Below are 19,830 nucleotides of genomic sequence, written 5' to 3' on the forward strand. Positions count from 1 at the left end.
TCACATAAGTACTCTCTGATATACTTTTGGGTATAACAGAAACCTCCACTCGCGTCCTAAGGTAACCATCAAATAATTCTAGGGCGCGTCCCATCCGGCCTGTCCCTTAAATATACCTGCGCCTACTTAGGCACTACCTTTGTACTATTCCAGACTGACACCAGCGTTCGCAGTGATGCTCGCGTTCACGGCCACCTGGCTCCGGCACCTGGGCTCCGGCCCGCTGTGGACCAAGCAGGTGGTGTCCGTCACGGAGCAGTGCCGCCAGTACTGGTGGACGCATCTGCTCTACATCAACAACTATGTCGCCAGCAACGTATTATGTGCCGTGCACACTTGGTAATGTTGAAAAAATTGTCTTATCAGCTACTTTCTCTTTCTCCATCCCAAATAGTATTTGTATTCCAAATTTTATGATTAGTTGTGGAGTTAAACCATTAATAGACAATAAATACACTTTTAATAACATTAGCTGCCCGCTAACGACATACATCCTCGCTGTATTGGGTCGACTGGAAGAGATCTCTGTCAGAGACAAGTCCACCCTTGTTCACAACATTTATAAATGCATTATATTAGATGTAACTTACAAATGCAATAAAGAATATATAACTAAGTCTTTCATATGTAATATTTCCTTTTACATCCTAAATAATATGTTTAGTATGCCAAATTTCGTGACATTGTCGGACAAATTTGAACTCACTCCTACTTCAGCACGCTGCCTTAACTCACGCAGTACGGTTGATGTGATGTGATGTGAAAAGGACTCCATTTTCCGCGCTTAGCCTCTCACTTAGGCCATTGTGCGCATGAGTCGTGGCTAGTGCAGCCAACCTAGCTCCGTCCAGAAGCGCAGAAGCTTCCTGGGTTCTTCACAGGCCTCACGGAGCGACCTCACCGTTCCTTCGATTTCTAAACGTTGATGGGCCACAGCCTCACATTCCAGGATTACGTGAGCAGCCGTTTCTTCGGCGTTGAAACAGCCTCGACATAGAGCGCTGTCTGTGGCTCCTATTGTGTATAGATGTTTGTTTAATGGACAATGACCCGTTATTGTCCCTATCATTGTTTTGAGGTTTTTTCTGTCTAGATGTAATAAACGTTTTGATAGTCGTCACGCAGTACGGTTATTAAATAATATTATAAACATCATTGATATATTTAGTAGTAGCCAGCCAAAGATATTGGAAGCGGCTCACAAATATCTAGAGTCCGGGTTAAATACATTTATTATAACGTTGTATGTTAGCACACTAGGTTTATAACATTGATTTGACTTTTGCTGTTATAATGTTGTAATTGTTTTTAATGAATAAATAAATAAATAAATCGATGTAAGTATAGTTATGTCACTGAGCCTCGACTCGCTGTCAACTTAGTAATTGTAATATAATTAAGACAAAAAAAGTCAATTTTATATTAAATAAATCTTTATTAATAAGGGGGCTAGTCCTTCACTAAACGAGTCCCCTTAATTATAAAAATTAAAGGTTGTACTCCACAAGGAAAACGGCTTCAATTGTTGCTTCAAAAACCATCGTGAACAATTCTTGTTGAATTCGTCATGATAGGCTAACTGACCTGCTTCATCCTCACCTATCATTCTTCATCGGTGCCCCGCCGGTGTATACCGATAGCGCGGGTGGGATTACCATTCCATTATCACCCATAAAATTATTACCTTTTAGGTATTCGGCAGCTGATACTCAAATGTTCTACATTGGATTAGCAGTACACATAATGACCAAGGGCCGAAAGCGGAATCTAGTGCTGGCTGCGCTAACAATCCTCGGCATCGTGTTGCCAGCACTGCACGTCTGGTACTATGACACGCATGCATTTATGGTGTTCACGCCTGAGTAAGTACCATAACTGACATCTCTTGGGGGGAAAGGGATTGTTAGTAATGGAGTCTAACAGCTCCATTGCTAGCAATGTACCCTATCAAGTCGACCTGCACGCGAATCCCCCTGGAAACCATCGTGGTTAATTCTCGTGAAGTTCTTCACGATAGGTGGACCGATACCAGAGGGAGACTTTCTACAAAAGTCGATTGCTTGGGTACCTCTGTCCCATTCGTGTTTCAACCGTGAAGCAGTTGTGTTTGCATGGCTGTGTTTCGGTATGAAGGGTGGGATATGGCGTGAATTTACAGGGTACAGAGGAATAACACCTGAGTCCTCAGAAATGGCAACGCATGGAGAGTATCATGGGCGAAACAGTATACTCTGTTATGTCCATGGTACTGCTCATGTCTATAGGCGACGGTTTCCACTTTCCATCAGATGAGCCGTCAGCTTGTTTGCCATTCTAAGTTGTATAAAAAAAATATATATAAAAAAAAGTTAACTGACCTGCTTTCATCCTCAATTATCAGCTCTCACTGGTGCCCCGCCAGTGTATTCCGATAGCGCAAATGAGGTTACTATTTCAATATCATCCATCAAAAAAACTGACATCTCTTTACTAGGGGGAAGAGATTATTTCTAATAGAGATGTTGACGTCGTTTGAAAGCAATATACGCTATCAGGTAGACTTCCATGCGATTCTGTGAGTTCTAATGGAGAATGGAATCGGGTCACTTGACCTATTGTCGAGAATTGATTAAAAATTTTGTAGGTTCCAAGAGAAACTGCATGAGGTTTTCCCTAATAGAGCATTGCTTTTTTTATATCTCAGTGGGCAAATGAGTATGCAATTCATCTGATGGTAAGTGACTACCGTTACCCATGATCACTCGCAACACCAGAGACATGGCAGGTGTGCGGCCGGCCTTTTCAATTTTAAATATTAATTATGTAATGTTTTTTCTTTTTTTAATATTTTCTTTTGCTATCTTTCAAAGCGACAATTTTTTTTACCTTTATTAGTTTTATATCTAAGACTTTAAAAGCAGTTTTTTTTCTCTTTTCTTTTTTTTTACTTTTTTCTTTAAGTCTGCGTCCAGTACAGGTTTTTTGAGCTGTTCTCCTTTCCTATTACTATAAATATCATTGTAATGAAGTAAATTTAATGCGATAGTGAAATTTTACATATATAATTATACTTGCGTACATACTAGTTACGTCACGTTGTTTCAATTGTTATTTTGTATAACATTGACTAGTTTCGTAGAGGTCACTTATTCAACAAAGTAAAAATCTCAGCCTGTCACTAACTACATAATAATATAAATATTTATGAATATATATTTAGCAGTCTGGGTACTTACTTACTACTTACGTACTACTTACTTTTTCTTCTGTATTTCAGCGATAGCTTCTTTTGTTCTGGACGTTTTTTAGTTACTATTTTTCAGTTTACTTTTGTATGGAATCCATATTAAGTACATTTAGTATATTGTAATGTTTTTAAATGTATATTGTATATTCAACGCATGGGGGTATCATGGACGAAACAGTATACTCTTTTATGTCCATAGTACTATTCATGTCTATAGGCGACGGTTACCACTTTCCACCAGGTGGGCCGGCAGCCTGTTCACCATTCTAAGTTGCATAAAAACGTTTTATAAAGTGATTGAATAAAAAATACGAGGTCTGTCCGGAAAGTTCGTATAAAAGTGTTCTGGAATGCGAGAAAGAGGAGTGGGGAGGCCAGGTAAGCGCAGGACCCCTTCCTTATGTCCCTAACAATGCTTCAGTTCTGGTCTGACCGCCGTGCGGTGCGAACTGGCTTGTCACGCCATCTGTGAAGTTACCTCTTAACGAAACCCCGTCGGCATGGAGCCCGCTTCCGTTGAAGAGCAGCGCGTCGTAATCAAGTTTCTCTCGAAACTCGGCAAGAATGGCCGTGAAATTTTTGCCGATCTCAGAACAGTTTATGGGGATGATGCTGTGAAGGAACCAACCGTCCACAAGTGGCTAAAAAGATTCAGAGAGGGCCGAGAAAGCGTTCAAGATGACCCACGTTCAGGACGTCCTTCCACTTCACATTCCGACGAAAACGTGGAAAGAATTCGAACTTGTGTTAATGGGGACCGTCGTTTAACGGTCAGACAGGTGGCTGAAGAGCTTAATTTGGGCAAAACCGTGGTCCACGAAATTCTAAGAAACGAACTTCAAATGAAAAAAATTTGCGCCAAGATCGTTCCGTGAGTTTTTGAGTAAAAATTCCATTACGGTGACCGAACACCCCCCCTATTCGCCGGATTTGGCCCCGTGTGACTTCTTCTTGTTCCCAAAAACCAAATTGGTACTTCGGGGGCGGCATTTGGGGGACATAAATGAGATAAAAAAAGCTACGACGGGGCAGCTGAGAAACCTACAACCAGAGGACTTTCAAGGAGCCTTCTCACAGTGGAAACGGCGTTGGCACAAGTGCATTATGTCACAGGGGGAGTACTTTGAAGGGGATAAAATTGATTTACCTGAATAATTGTAAAATAAAATTTTTAAAAAACTTTTATACGTACTTTCCGGACAAACCTCGTATATAAGGTGTGACGCATTCAACAAGAATTAACCACGGTGGTTTCCAGAGGGAATTAGGTGGAGGTCGACTTAATAGGGTATATTCCTAGCAATGGGGCTTTTTTTTTTTTTTTAATATTTTAAGGGCTTTTACCTTCTTCAGGTATATCAGTCCTATTGTACCCTGAACTGATTTCTCCAACAAAACTTTATCTACCTTCCCTAGACGTGGAAAGAGAAGAATTAATGGGCTTCAATAATTTACACAGATGTTCAAAAATTTCTGGTTTAAGTTCAGCTAACATAGTTTGAATAAGACCAACATTCAATTTATTTAAGTTAAAGTGGCGCATGAATTCTTCTCTTTCCTTCGTGTTAATACGACACTCTAATAGAATATGATGCACATCATCGATGGTGTTACAAGTTTGACCATGGGGTGACAAGGACTTCCCCATCATATGTGCAAATTTTTTTGATGGATAATGACCAGATCGTATACGAACAGCTAATTTAATATTGTACCTATTGATTTTAATTCCACAAAACCAAGGAATATGTGGAGGTTCAGCCTGAATAGTTTTGTACCAAATGCCTTTTTCTTTTGAAATTTCGTTAAAATATTCTTTCCAATCTTTTTGACATTGCTATTTTTTTTAATAGATGATAATGAAATGGTAACCCCGCCCGCGCTATCTGTACACCACCAGTGAGGGATGATAGGTGAGGATGAAGTCAGCTCAGTTGGCCCATCGTGTCGAATTTGACAATAATTAATCACGATGGTTTCCAGGATGTGGAGGCGTGCGTGGAGGTCGACCTGATAGGATATATTGCTAGCAACAGGGATTAACGTTCCCATTACTAACAGTACTTCTCCCCCCGCAATGGAGCTATTAGACCCCATTACTAGCAATTCCTTTACCTATGAAATGTCGTCACCATCGCTCATGATCTCACTAAAAACAAAGTTCCTACGCTCTCGTGACTCGACTGCATTTTATTTTAGATTTGCACGTACAATAAACACGGACGACTTCCGGCTGGTGTACGTGATTGGCCACAACAATATCATCTGCTACGTCTTCGGAATGTACGCCGGCTACAGGCTCTACGAGTATCGGAAGAAAGGCACCACATTTGCGGGCAGCAAAGTGAGTATTCTATATTCCTGGCAATAGTGTTGTAAGAGACGCCTAAGAGAACTTAATTGTCGAAGGACGGGCAGCAGCGTCCCTCTTAAAAACACCAAAGCCTAACTGCAGTTGCCAGTCCGCCTGCCAAGCGTGGCAACTACTGGCAAAACAGCCTAATAAGGGGAAACCTATGTTCAGTTGTTCAGTTCAGTTGATATAATAAAGTGAGCATTCCAAGTGACATCTGCAAGCGTCTATTTTTCTTCAAAATTTTGAAAACCACATTTGCTCGTCTGACCATAAATAGTTAAGGAAGTTCATGGACAACCACTCTTTGGAATCGACTTCCAGCAGCAGTATTTCCGAACTGATACGATATCTTAACCTTCAAGAAAAGAGCATATTCCTTTTTAAAAGGCCGACAGCACAACTGCAACGCCTGTTAGTGTTGTGGTTGATCATGGGTGGCGGTAGTCACTTGCCATCAGGTGAGCCGCATCCTCATTTGCCCCCTGTGTTGTAAAAAAAAAAACACTAGTACCCAACACAACATAGTCACAGATAATACGAGTATAATACTATACTAGTACAGATAGATACATCATCGTGAATAAACAAGTGAAAAGTCGGTTTATTCTTCGGCTTAATTTTTAGTTGTTCATATGTGCGCTAGATGCCGCTACTTTCTTAGCCGCTCGCCAGCTTAAGCTAATAAATTAATTTACTAATGACTACTAATTGCGTAAGCAACTTATAGATGGCGTAAATCTCTGTGGCGTTTGCTAATGTTGTGGAATGTTCTACCTATACATATAAATAATAATTACCTATCTATTTGAATCATTTCGGCGGTCTCGTCTTGCGTTTATACATATATATTGCAGTAGGTAAGTATTGCACGAGACTGCGTAGGAGTTTAAATAGCTCGCTTTACATGAATCGTATACGATTTACTTTACGTAACTCTCCGAATGTGTTAGGTTTTTTTTATTATGTATATAGATAAGTACTTATTTACAATTTGAAGTTGTATGTATTTTTCAATGCTAAATCATAATATAATAAAAATAAAAAAATATGTCAAAAAATAATAAAAAATTAGGGATCATCCTTATCATTGAGGGGTATGAAAAATAAATGTTAGTAACAATACTGAAAAGTTAAAGAGAAAATACCCTTCTTTTAAAAAACAAGCTTTTATTACCTATTTGTTAATAAAATGAACTGAAAAGTTAAAAAAAATAACTTTAAAAAGGAATATAACACTTTCTAAGGTCAGTGTAACCTTTAATGATAATTAAGCTTCTTCGTCTACGACAAAATAATTCCATATCGTACATAATTATATATTTTTAACACTAAAACTTTACACCTTAATTATTAAATTTTCCCATTTTTATCACAGTCCCAATTGTATTAATAAATGTTAATAATAAATACCTGATGGTTTGAAATATCAGGAGTTTTATTAAGTTTCTGGTATAGTATCACGATCTCATTCCTTGTATACTTTTATTAAAGTGGTCGATGCACAAAAATATCTTAACTGCAAATATTTTTTGGGCAAATTTGCAATAATCATATTAACTAAAACCATACATAAACTTAATATAAATAAGTAGTTCTAAGTGGTGCATTAATAATTTAATGAATCTAAATGTACGTAAATGTTTTGTGTTGTCTTTCACTCGCAGATCACAGAAATTAATTTATAATTACACTATTAATGGACAAATACTAGAACGCAGAAATATCGCTAATGATCTGGGTATTATTTTTGACGACCAACTTTCTTTTAAACCACACTATGAATGTATTATAAACAGAAGCAACCAACTACTGGGATTTATTACTAGATTAACTAAAAACTTTAAAAATCCTAGCAGTTTTCTTTCTCTGTAACAATCACTGGTGAGAAGCATTCTAGAGTATGGCTCGGTTATCTGGTCTCCATTTTATAAAGTACATTGTGATCGCATTGAGACTGTTCAGCGAAAATGCCTTAATATACTCGCGTTTCGAATGGGCTTGCTTCGCAAATTGAGCTCTTATGAAAACAAAGTTTGAACACTTTCATGTTACATCTTTAGAGAGGCGTCGTCAGCGTAGTGACATACTATATCTGTACAAAATTATTCATAACGTCATAGATTCTCCATCTCTACTGCTTAATTTAAATTTTAATACGAGGTATAAAGCACGTAATCCTACTCATAAATTGTTTACATTGCAAGTCTACAAAAATAACACTTCATATTACAATCCTGTGGTAAGGATGCGTCGTCTTTATAACGACTTACTGCTCGACCACAAATCCATCGACATATTCGGTACAAAATATTTGATATTTAGGAAGAACTTGTTTTCTATTTTGTAGAATACGATTGGAAATATGTTTTTTATTATATATAGTTTTATCTTTTATATATTTATATAACATTTTAAGTATTTCTTTTTATATTATGTGTTTGCTTTTATTGAATTACTCGAGCTGTGCACATAATGTAATTGGATTATAACCTAGCCGAATCGCAAATGTTATTATTACTTAAGTTTTTTATGGTTATGATCTGTTTTATGTGCCAATAAAATAAAATAAAATGAAATAAAAATCAGCTTTCAAACAAATTAACCTGCCCCAAAAATTAATGTAATTCTATTAGCACCTGTGCACGATCGCTATGCACCTACAGTTGATTCTAAACTTAATAGAGTTAGCTATAGGGGTAGGAATTATTGGTAATGAGGACTAGCGCCTCCATTGCTAGCAATATATCCTGTTACGTCAATCTCTACACAAAAGTAGTTAGTTTGCGCGGATTCTGGCTTACTCGGTGGCGGCCTCTCAATAAAACCTCATTTGACAAGACTCGTTCCTAGTTGGTTAAGTTAATCTTTAACTTTTATATGTGCATCATGTTACGGCTTGGGGGTGGCCTTTGGCCATCCCAGCCGAACCTTAACCTACTGTCACTATGTGTGGGTACTTCATAAGACTCGTTTGCATCTTGCAGATGTTTGCAGACGGTGTTCTTAAAACCACTTTATCTCTAAAACACAAAAAAATGGCATCCAATATTTATAAATAAGAACGCGACGTTACAGAGATTTTTTTCTACCAGAATCGTTGGAATTTGTAATGACTAATATCAGTCCAAAAAAGGGATATGTTAATAAGAAATGTTAATTTTCACATAAAAATAAAAACCGACTACATTCATGTTTCAACTTGTTCGTCCAGCCGACTCTATAGAAGACGTTTCACCATTTTAAATGTATCACAAGAATTAGAATACGTGTGTTACGTTAACACTGAAGAATAATGGAGGTGAGTTGTTGAATATAGACATAAATAGGTTTTTTATAAATCTAGTCATCACATATTAAGTTCATGTCCAAAAGCCTAAAGTTGCGATGTTTTGTATTTTAGATCAATTTAATTTTAGTTGCTAAATAATGTTTAAAAGCATTGTCCTATGATGTAGTCTAATTTGTTCTCACTCTGCAATAATTATATCATTCAATAACGTATTGTGTTGTGTGTTCATCTATTCGCATTTGTTTCAGCTTTCTATAACTGGATTACACATTGAAAAATTATTATTACCCCAACATAAGTGATGACGAGCGGCAAGTTACTACTACTCTGTTGAAAAGCAAGAAAATACTTCACTGAAGCGGGCTATTGAGCATTTCTTCGAAAAGCCGAAGAAAAAAAAGAATTCAGTTCTCAATTCGTCGGTTGGTCAATCGTAGCAGAGTTGAACGTCTTACAAGACGTTCCACTCTGAATCTGATCGATAGACCGATAGTCAGAGTGTCTGTGTGTCTGAGTGTCTAGTGTCTGAGTGTCTAGTGTCCGAGTGTCTAGTGTCTGTGTGTCTGTGTGTCTGAGTGTCTAGTGTCTGAGTGTCTAGTGTCCGAGTGTCTAGTGTCCGAGTGTCTAGTGTCTGGGTGTCTGAGTGTCTAGTGTCTGAGTGTCTAGTGTCCGAGTGTCTAGTGTCCGAATGTCTAGTGTCCGAGTGTCTAGTGTCTGGGTGTCTGAGTGTCTGAGTGTCTAGTGTCCGAGTGTCTAGTGTCCGAGTGTCTAGTGTCTGTGTGTCTGAGTGTCTAGTGTCTGAGTGTCTAGTGTCCGAGTGTCTAGTGTCCGAGTGTCTAGTGTCTGGGTGTCTGAGTGTCTAGTGTCTGAGTGTCTAGTGTCCGAGTGTCTAGTGTCCGAATGTCTAGTGTCCGAGTGTCTAGTGTCTGGGTGTCTGAGTGTCTGAGTGTCTAGTGTCTGAGTGTCTAGTGTCTGGGTGTCTGAGTGTCTAGTGTCTGAGTGTCTAGTGTCCGAGTGTCTAGTGTCTGGGTGTCTGAGTGTCTAGTGTCTGAGTGTCTAGTGTCTGAGTGTCTAGTGTCCGAGTGTCTAGTGTCCGAGTGTCTAGTGTCTGGGTGTCTGAGTGTCTAGTGTCTGAGTGTCTAGTGTCTGAGTGTCTAGTGTCCGAGTGTCTAGTGTCTGGGTGTCTAGTGTCTAGTGTCTGAGTGTCTAGTGTCTGAGTGTCTAGTGTCTGAGAGTCTAGTGTCTGAGTGTCTAGTATCCGAGTGTCTAGTGTCCGAGTGTCTAGTGTCTGGGTGTCTGAGTGTATAGTGTCTGAGTGTCTAGTGTCGGAATGTCTAGTGTCTGAGTATCTAGTGTCTACTGTGTGAGTGTCTAGTGTCCGAGTGTCTAGTGTCTGGGTGTCTGAGTGTCTAGTGTCTAAGTGTCTAGTGTCTGAGTGTCTAGTGTCTGAGTGTCTAGTGTCCGAGTGTCTAGTGTCTGTGTGTCTGAGTGTCTAGTGTCTGGGTGTCTGAGTGTCTAGTGTCTGAGTGCCTAGTGTCTGAGTGTCTAGTGTCTGAGTGTCTAGTGTCTGAGTGTCTAGTGTCTGAGTGTCTAGTGTCTGAGTGTCTAGTGTCAGAGTGTCTAGTGTCCGAGTGTCTAGTGTCCGAGTGTCTAGTGTCCGAGTGTCTAGTGTCTGGGTGTCTGGGTGTCTGAGTGTCCGAGTGTCTAGTGTCTGAGTGTCTAGTGTCCGAGTGTCTAGTGTCCGAGTGTCTAGACACTCGAACACTAGTGTCCCAGTGTCTAGTGTCTGGGTGTCTGATTGTCTGAGTGTCTAGTGTCTGAGTGTCTAGTGTCCGAGTGTCTAGTGTCTGTGTGTCTGAGTGTCTAGTGTCTGAGTGTCTAGTGTCCGAGTGTCTAGTGTCCGAGTGTCTAGTGTCTGGGTGTCTGAGTGTCTAGTGTCTGAGTGTCTAGTGTCCGAGTGTCTAGTGTCCGAGTGTCTAGTGTCCGAGTGTCTAGTGTCTGGGTGTCTGAGTGTCTGAGTGTCTGAGTGTCTAGTGTCTGAGTGTCTAGTGTCCGAGTGTTTAGTGTCTGGGTGTCTGAGTGTCTAGTGTCTGAGTGTCTAGTGTCTGAGTGTCTAGTGTCCGAGTGTCTAGTGTCCGAGTGTCTAGTGTCTGGGTGTCTAGTGTCTAGTGTCTGAGTGTCTAGTGTCTGAGTGTCTAGTGTCTGAGAGTCTAGTGTCTGAGTGTCTAGTATCCGAGTGTCTAGTGTCCGAGTGTCTAGTGTCTGGGTGTCTGAGTGTATAGTGTCTGAGTGTCTAGTGTCGGAATACTAGTGTCTACTGTGTGAGTGTCTAGTGTCCGAGTGTCTAGTGTCTGGGTGTCTGAGTGTCTAGTGTCTGAGTGTCTAGTGTCTGAGTGTCTACTTTGTGAGTGTCTAGTGTCTGAGTGTCTAGTGTCCGAGTGTCTAGTGTCTGTGTGTCTGAGTGTCTAGTGTCTGGGTGTCTGAGTGTCTAGTGTCTGAGTGCCTAGTGTCTGAGTGTCTAGTGTCTGAGTGTCTAGTGTCTGAGTGTCTAGTGTCTGAGTGTCTAGTGTCAGAGTGTCTAGTGTCCGAGTGTCTAGTGTCAGAGTATCTAGTGTCCGAGTGTCTAGTGTCTACTGTGTGAGTGTCTAGTGTCCGAGTGTCTAGTGTCTGGGTGTCTGAGTGTCTAGTGTCTGAGTGTCTAGTGTCTGAGTGTCTACTTTGTGAGTGTCTAGTGTCTGAGTGTCTAGTGTCCGAGTGTCTAGTGTCTGTGTGTCTGAGTGTCTAGTGTCTGGGTGTCTGAGTGTCTAGTGTCTGAGTGCCTAGTGTCTGAGTGTCTAGTGTCTGAGTGTCTAGTGTCTGAGTGTCTAGTGTCTGAGTGTCTAGTGTCAGAGTGTCTAGTGTCCGAGTGTCTAGTGTCAGAGTATCTAGTGTCCGAGTGTCTAGTGTCCGAGTGTCTAGTGTCTGGGTGTCTAAGTGTCAGAGTGTCTAGTGTCTGAGTGTCTAGTGTCCGAGTGTCTAGTGTCTGAGTGTCTAGTGTCAGAGTGTCTAGTGTTCGAGTGTCTAGTGTCCGAGTGTCTAGTGTCTGGGTGTCTGAGTGTCTAGTGTCTGGGTGTCTGAGTGTCTAGTGTCTGAGTGTCTTGTGTCGGAGTGTCTAATGTCCGAGTGTCTAGTGTCCGAGTGTCTAGTGTCTGGGTGTCTGAGTGTCTAGTGTCTGAGTGTCTAGTGTCTAGTGTCCGAGTGTCTAGTGTCCGAGTGTCTAGTGTCTGAGTGTCTGAGTGTCTAGTGTCCGAGTGTCTAGTGTCTGGGTGTCTGAGTGTCTAGTGTCCGAGTGTCTAGTGTCTGGGTGTCTGAGTGTCTAGTGTCTGAGTGTCTAGTGTCCGAGTGTCTAGTGTCCGAGTGTCTAGTGTCTGTGTGTCTGAGTGTCTAGTGTCTGAGTGTCTAGTGTCCGAGTGTCTAGTGTCTGTGTGTCTGAGTGTCTAGTGTCCGAGTGTCTAGTGTCCGAGTGTCTAGTGTCTGGGTGTCTGAGTGTCTAGTGTCTGAGTGTCTAGTGTCTGAGTATCTAGTGTCCGAGTGTCTAGTGTCTGGGTGTCTGAGTGTCTAGTGTCTGAGTGTCTAGTGTCCGAGTGTCTAGTGTCCGAGTGTCTAGTGTCGGAGTGTTTTGTTTCGGAGTGTCTTGTGTCGGAGTGTCTAGTGTCTGAGTGTCTAGTGTCCGAGTGTCTAGTGTCGGAGTATCTAGTGTCCGAGTGTCTTGTGTCGGAGAGTCTAGTGTCAGAGTGTCTAGTGTCAGAGTATCTAGTGTCCGAGTGTCTAGTGTCCGAGTGTCTAGTGTCTGGGTGTCTAAGTGTCAGAGTGTCTAGTGTCTGAGTGTCTAGTGTCCGAGTGTCTAGTGTCTGAGTGTCTAGTGTCAGAGTGTCTAGTGTTCGAGTGTCTAGTGTCCGAGTGTCTAGTGTCTGGGTGTCTGAGTGTCTAGTGTCTGAGTGTCTTGTGTCGGAGTGTCTAATGTCCGAGTGTCTAGTGTCCGAGTGTCTAGTGTCTGGGTGTCTGAGTGTCTAGTGTCTGAGTGTCTAGTGTCTAGTGTCCGAGTGTCTAGTGTCCGAGTGTCTAGTGTCTGAGTGTCTGAGTGTCTAGTGTCCGAGTGTCTAGTGTCTGGGTGTCTGAGTGTCTAGTGTCTGAGTGTCTAGTGTCTGAGTGTCTAGTGTCCGAGTGTCTAGTGTCTGAGTGTCTAGTGTCTGTGTGTCTGAGTGTCTAGTGTCCGAGTGTCTAGTGTCTGGGTATCTGAGTGTCTGAGTGTCTAGTGTCTGAGTGTCTAGTGTCTGAGTGTCTAGTGTCCGAGTGTCTAGTGTCCGAGTGTCTAGTGTCTGTGTGTCTAAGTGTCTAGTGTCTGAGTGTCTAGTGTCCGAGTGTCTAGTGTCCGAGTGTCTAGTGTCTGGGTGTCTGAGTGTCTAGTGTCTGAGTGTCTAGTGTTCGAGTGTCTAGTGTCCGAGTGTCTAGTGTCTGGGTGTCTGAGTGTCTAGTGTCTGAGTGTCTACTGTCCGAGTGTCTAGTGTCGGAGTGTTTTGTGTCGGAGTGTCTTGTGTCGGAGTGTCTAGTGTCCGAGTGTCTAGTGTCCGAGTGTCTAGTGTCCGAGTGTCTAGTGTCTGGGTGTCTGAGTGTCTAGTGTCCGAGTGTCTAGTATCTGGGTGTCTGAGTGTCTAGTGTCTGAGTGTCTAGTGTCTGAGTGTCTAGTATCTGAGTGTCTAGTGTCTACTGTGTGAGTGTCTAGTGTCAGAGTGTCTAGTGTCCGAGTGTCTAGTGTCTGAGTGTCTAGTGTCTACTGTGTGAGTGTCTAGTGTCAGAGTGTCTAGTGTCCGAGTGTCTAGTGTCTAGTGTCCGAGTGTCTAGTGTCTAGTATCTGAGTGTCTAGTGTCTACTGTGTGAGTGTCTAGTGTCAGAGTGTCTAGTGTCCGAGTGTCTAGTGTCCGAGTGTCTAGTGTCTGGGTGTCTGAGTGTCTAGTGTCTGAGTGTCTAGTGTCCGAGTGTCTAGTGCCCGAGTGTCTAGTGTCTGTGTGTCTGAGTGTCTAGTGTCTGAGTGTCTAGTGTCCGAGTGTCTAGTGTCCGAGTGTCTAGTGTCTGGGTGTCTGAGTGTCTAGTGTCTGAGTGTCTAGTGTTCGAGTGTCTAGTGTCCGAGTGTCTAGTGTCTGGGTGTCTGAGTGTCTAGTGTCTGAGTGTCTAGTGTCTGAGTGTCTAGTGTCGGAATGTCTAGTGTCTGAGTGTCTAGTGTCTACTGTGTGAGTGTCTAGTGTCAGAGTGTCTAGTGTCCGAGTGTCTAGTGTCTGTGTGTCTGAGTGTCTAGTGTCCGAGTGTCTAGTGTTCGAGTGTCTAGTGTCCGAGTGTCTAGTGTCTGGGTGTCTGAGTGTCTAGTGTCTGAGTGTCTAGTGTCCGAGTGTCTAGTGTCGGAGTGTTTTGTGTCGGAGTGTCTTGTGTCGGAGTGTCTAGTGTCCGAGTGTCTAGTGTCCGAGCGTCTAGTGTCTGGGTGTCTGAGTGTCTAGTGTCCGAGTGTCTAGTGTCTGGGTGTCTGAGTGTCTAGTGTCTGAGTGTCTAGTGTCTGAGTGTCTACTTTGTGAGTGTCTAGTGTCAGAGTGTCTAGTGTCCGAGTGTCTAGTGTCTGGGTGTCTGAGTGTCTAGTGTCTGAGTGTCTAGTGTCGGAATGTCTAGTGTCTGAGTGTCTAGTGTCTACTGTGTGAGTGTCTAGTGTCTGAGTGTCTAGTGTCCGAGTGTCTAGTGTCCGAGTGTCTAGTGTCTGTGTGTCTGAGTGTCTAGTGTCTGAGTGTCTAGTGTCCGAGTGTCTAGTGTCTGGGTGTCTGAGTGTCTAGTGTCTGAGTGTCTAGTGTTCGAGTGTCTAGTGTCCGAGTGTCTAGTGTCTGGGTGTCTGAGTGTCTAGTGTCTGAGTTTCTAGTGTCTGAGTGTCTAGTGTCGGAATGTCTAGTGTCTGAGTGTCTAGTGTCTACTGTGTGAGTTTCTAGTGTCAGAGTGTCTAGTGTCCGAGTGTCTAGTGTCTGGGTGTCTGAGTGTCTAGTGTCTGAGTGTCTAGTGTCTGAGTGTCTAGTGTCCGAGTGTCTAGTGTCCGAGTGTCTAGTGTCTGGGTGTCTGAGTGTCTAGTGTCCGAGTGTCTAGTGTCTGGGTGTCTGAGTGTCTAGTGTCTGAGTGTCTAGTGTCTGAGTGTCTAGTATCTGAGTGTCTAGTGTCTACTTTGTGAGTGTCTAGTGTCAGAGTGTCTAGTGTCCGAGTGTCTAGTGTCTGTGTGTCTGAGTGTCTAGTGTCCGAGTGTCTAGTGTCTGGGTGTCTGAGTGTCTAGTGTCTAGTGTCTGTGTCTCTAGTGTCCGAGTGTCTAGTGTCCGAGTGTCTAGTGTCTGTGTGTCTGAGTGTCTAGTGTCTGAGTGTCTAGTGTCCGAGTGTCTAGTGTCCGAGTGTCCAGTGTCGGAGTGTCTAGTGTCTGGGTATCTGAGTGTCTCACTGTCTGACACTCAGACACTAGACACTCAGACACCCAAACACTAGACACTCGGACACTAGACACTCTGACACTAGACACTCACACACTCAGACACTAGACACTCAGACACACAGACACTAGACACTCGGGCACTAGACACTCAGACACTAGACACTCTGACACTAGACACTCAGACACTAGACACTCGGACACTAGACACTCAGACACTAGACACTCTGACACTTAGACACCCAGACACTAGACACTCGGACACTAGACACTCGGACACTAGACACTCGGATACTAGACACTCACACACTAGACACTCAGACACACAGACACTAGACACTCAGACTCACAGACACTAGACACTCGGACACTAGACACTCAGACACTAGACACTCCGACACTAGACACTCGGACACTAGACACTCCGAGACTAGACACTCCGACACAAAATACTCCGACACTAGACACTCGGACACTAGACACTCGGAGACTAGACACTCTGACACTAGACACTCAGACACTAGACACTTAGACACCCAGACACTAGACACTCGGACACTAGACACTCAGACACACAGACACTAGACACTCGGACACTAGACACTCTGACACTAGATTCTTAGACACCCAGACACTAGACACTCGGACACTAGACACTCGGACACTAGACACTCGGACACTAGACACTCGGACACTAGACACTCGGACACTAGACACTCAGACACTAGACACTCAGACACCCAGACACTAGACACTCCGACACTGGACACTCGGACACTAGACACTCAGACACTAGACACTCAGACACTAGACACTCAGACACTAGACACTCAGACACTAGACATCAGACACCCAGACACTGGACACTCGGACACTAGACACTCAGACACTAGACACTCAGACACTAGACACTCAGACACTAGACACTCAGACACTAGACACTCGGACACTAGACACTCGGACACTAGACACTCAGACACTAGACACTCAGACACTAGACACTCAGACACTAGACACTCAGACACCCAGACACTAGACACTCCGACACTGGACACTCGGACACTAGACACTCAGGCACTAGACACTCAGACACTAGACTCTCAGACACTAGACACTCGGATACTAGACACTCGGACACTAGACACTCAGACACTAGACACTCCGACACTAGACACTCGGACACTAGACACTCCGACACTAGACACTCCGACACTAGACACTCGGACACTAGACACTCAGACACTAGACAATCAGACACTCACACAGTAGACACTAGAGACTCAGACACTCAGACACTAGACACTAGACACTCAGACACCCAGACACTAGACACTCAGACACTAGACACTCAGACACTACACACTCAGACACCCAGACACTAGGCACTCAGACACTAGACACTCAGACACTCAGACACCCAGACACTAGACACTCGGACACTAGACACTCGGACACTAGACACTCCGACACTAGACACTCGGACACTAGACACTCAGACACTAGACACTCAGACACTAGACACTCAGAGACTAGACACTCAGACACACAGACACTAGACACTCGGACACTAGACACTCAGACACTAGACACTCCGACACTAGACTCTCCGACACTAGACACTCGGACACTAGACACTCCGACACTAGACACTCGGACACTAGACACTCCGACACTAGACACTCGGACACTAGACACTCAGACACCAGACACTCAGACACTAGACACTCCGACACTAGACTCTCCGACACTAGACACTCGGACACTAGACACTCCGACACAAGACACTCCGACACAAAACACTCCGACACTAGACACTCGGACACTAGACACTCGGACACTAGACACTCTGACACTAGACACTCGGACACTAGACACTCAGACACTAGACACTCCGACACTAGACACTCGGACACTAGACACTCGGACACTAGACACTCCGACACTAGACACTCGGACACTAGACACTCAGACACTAGACAATCAGACACTCACACAGTAGACACTAGAGACTCAGACACTCAGACACTAGACACTAGACACTCAGACACCCAGACACTAGACACTCAGACACTACACACTCAGACACCCAGACACTAGGCACTCAGACACTAGACACTCAGACACTCAGACACCCAGACACTAGACACTCGGACACTAGACTCGGACACTCGACACTCAGACACTAGACACTCGGACACTAGACACTCAGACACTAGACACTCAGACACTAGACACTCAGACACACAGACACTAGACACTCGGACACTAGACACTCAGACACTAGACACTCCGACACTAGACTCTCCGACACTAGACACTCGGACACTAGACACTCCGACACTAGACACTCGGACACTAGACACTCCGACACTAGACACTCGGACACTAGACACTCAGACACCAGACACTCAGACACTAGACACTCCGACACTAGACTCTCCGACACTAGACACTCGGACACTAGACACTCCGACACAAGACACTCCGACACAAAACACTCCGACACTAGACACTCGGACACTAGACACTCGGACACTAGACACTCTGACACTAGACACTCAGACACTAGACACTCCGACACTAGACACTCGGACACTAGACACTCTGACACTAGACACTCTGACACTAGACACTCAGACACTAGACACTCCGACACTAGACTCTCCGACACTAGACACTCGGACACTAGACACTCAGACACACAGACACTAGACACTCGGACACTTGACACTCGGACACTAGACACTCAGACACTAGACACTCAGACACTAGACACTTAGACACCCAGACACTAGACACTCGGACACTAGACACTCGGACACTAGACACTCCGACACTAGACACTCGGACACTCAGACACCCAGACACTAGACACTCGGACACTAGACACTCACACAGTAGACACTAGACACTCGGACACTAGACACTCGGACACTAGACACTCGGACACTACACACTCGGACACTAGACACTCAGACACTAGACACTCCGACACTAGACACTCGGACACTAGACACTCGGACACTAGACACTCAGACACCCAGACACTAGACACTCGGACACTAGACACTCGGACACTAGACACTCGGACACTAGACACTCAGACACTAGACACTCAGACACTAGACACTCAGACACCCAGACACTAGACACTCGGACACTAGACACTCAGACACTAGACACTCAGACACCCAGACACTAGACACTCGGACACTAGACACTCAGACACTAGACACTCAGACACACAGACACTAGACACCCAGACACTAGACACTCGGACACTAGACACTCGGACACTAGACACTCGGACACTAGACACTCCGACACTAGACACTCGGACACTAGACACTCGGACACTAGACACTCGGACACTAGACACTCGGACACTAGACACTCAGACACCCAGACACTAGACACTCGGACACTAGACACTCGGACACTAGACACTCAGACACTAGACACTCAGACACCCAGACACTAGACACTCGGACACTAGACACTCGGACACTAGACACTCGGACACTAGACACTCGGACACTAGACACTCAGACACCCAGACACTAGACACTCGGACACTAGACACTCGGACACTAGACACTCAGACACTAGACACTCAGACACCCAGACACTAGACACTCGGACACTAGACACTCAGACACTAGACACTCAGACACACAGACACTCTGACTATCGGTCTATCGATCAGATTCAGAGTGGAACGTCTTGTAAGACGTTCAACTCTGCTACGATTGACCAACCGACGAATTGAGAACTGAATTCTTTTTTTTTCTTCGTCTTTTCGAAGAAATGCTCTATAGCCCGCTTCAGTGAAGTATTTTCTTGCTTTTCAACAGAGTATTATCTTGCCGCTCATCATCACTTATGTTGGGGTATTAATAATTTTTCAATGTGTAATCCAGTTATAGAAAGCTGAAACAAATGCGAATAGATGAACACACAACACAATACGTTATTGAATGATATAATTATTGCAGAGTGAGAACAAATTAGACTACATCATAAGACAATGCTTTTAAACATTATTTAGCAACTAAAATTAAATTGATCTAAAATACAAAACATCGCAACTTTAGGCTTTTGGACATGAACTTAATATGTGATGACTAGATTTATAAAAAACCTATTTATGTCTATATTCAACAACTATAGTCGGCTGGACGAACAAGTTGAAACATGACTGTAGTCGGTTTTTATTTTTATGTGAAAATTAACATTCCGTTCATTTTATTAACAGATAGGTAATAAAAGCTTGTTTTTAAAAAATGATATCTTTTCTTTAACTTTTCAGTATTGTTAATTAGAGATTTCACGCGTGTAATTGTTCTTCTTGTAATTCATTTTATCTTCTCTTTTGTGTATGTATGTATTCTAGCGATATCTTGCCTATTTGTGCATTGTTCTAACGATTCGTTTTCTCTATGTTTATTGCTATTGCTATTGCTAAACGTATTTTTCCT

At 43.4% G+C, this 19,830-nt stretch overlaps 1 protein-coding gene across 1 annotated transcript in view; it reads left to right on the plus strand.

The window, feature by feature from the left end:
- LOC113519552 (nose resistant to fluoxetine protein 6-like) overlaps positions 1–19,830 on the plus strand; it is a 30,509-nt gene that overhangs the window by 6,614 nt on the left and 4,065 nt on the right. The window contains exons 7-9 of the mRNA XM_052899746.1: positions 154–339; positions 1,692–1,862; positions 5,426–5,570. Coding sequence (XP_052755706.1) covers positions 154–339; positions 1,692–1,862; positions 5,426–5,570 — 502 coding nt within the window. The remainder of the gene's footprint in view (positions 1–153; positions 340–1,691; positions 1,863–5,425; positions 5,571–19,830) is intronic.

The sequence above is a fragment of the Galleria mellonella genome, unplaced genomic scaffold (genome assembly GCF_026898425.1).
Source record: "Galleria mellonella isolate WM207_F2 unplaced genomic scaffold, CSIRO_AGI_GalMel_v1 utg63, whole genome shotgun sequence".
Lineage (NCBI taxonomy): Eukaryota > Metazoa > Arthropoda > Insecta > Lepidoptera > Pyralidae > Galleria > Galleria mellonella.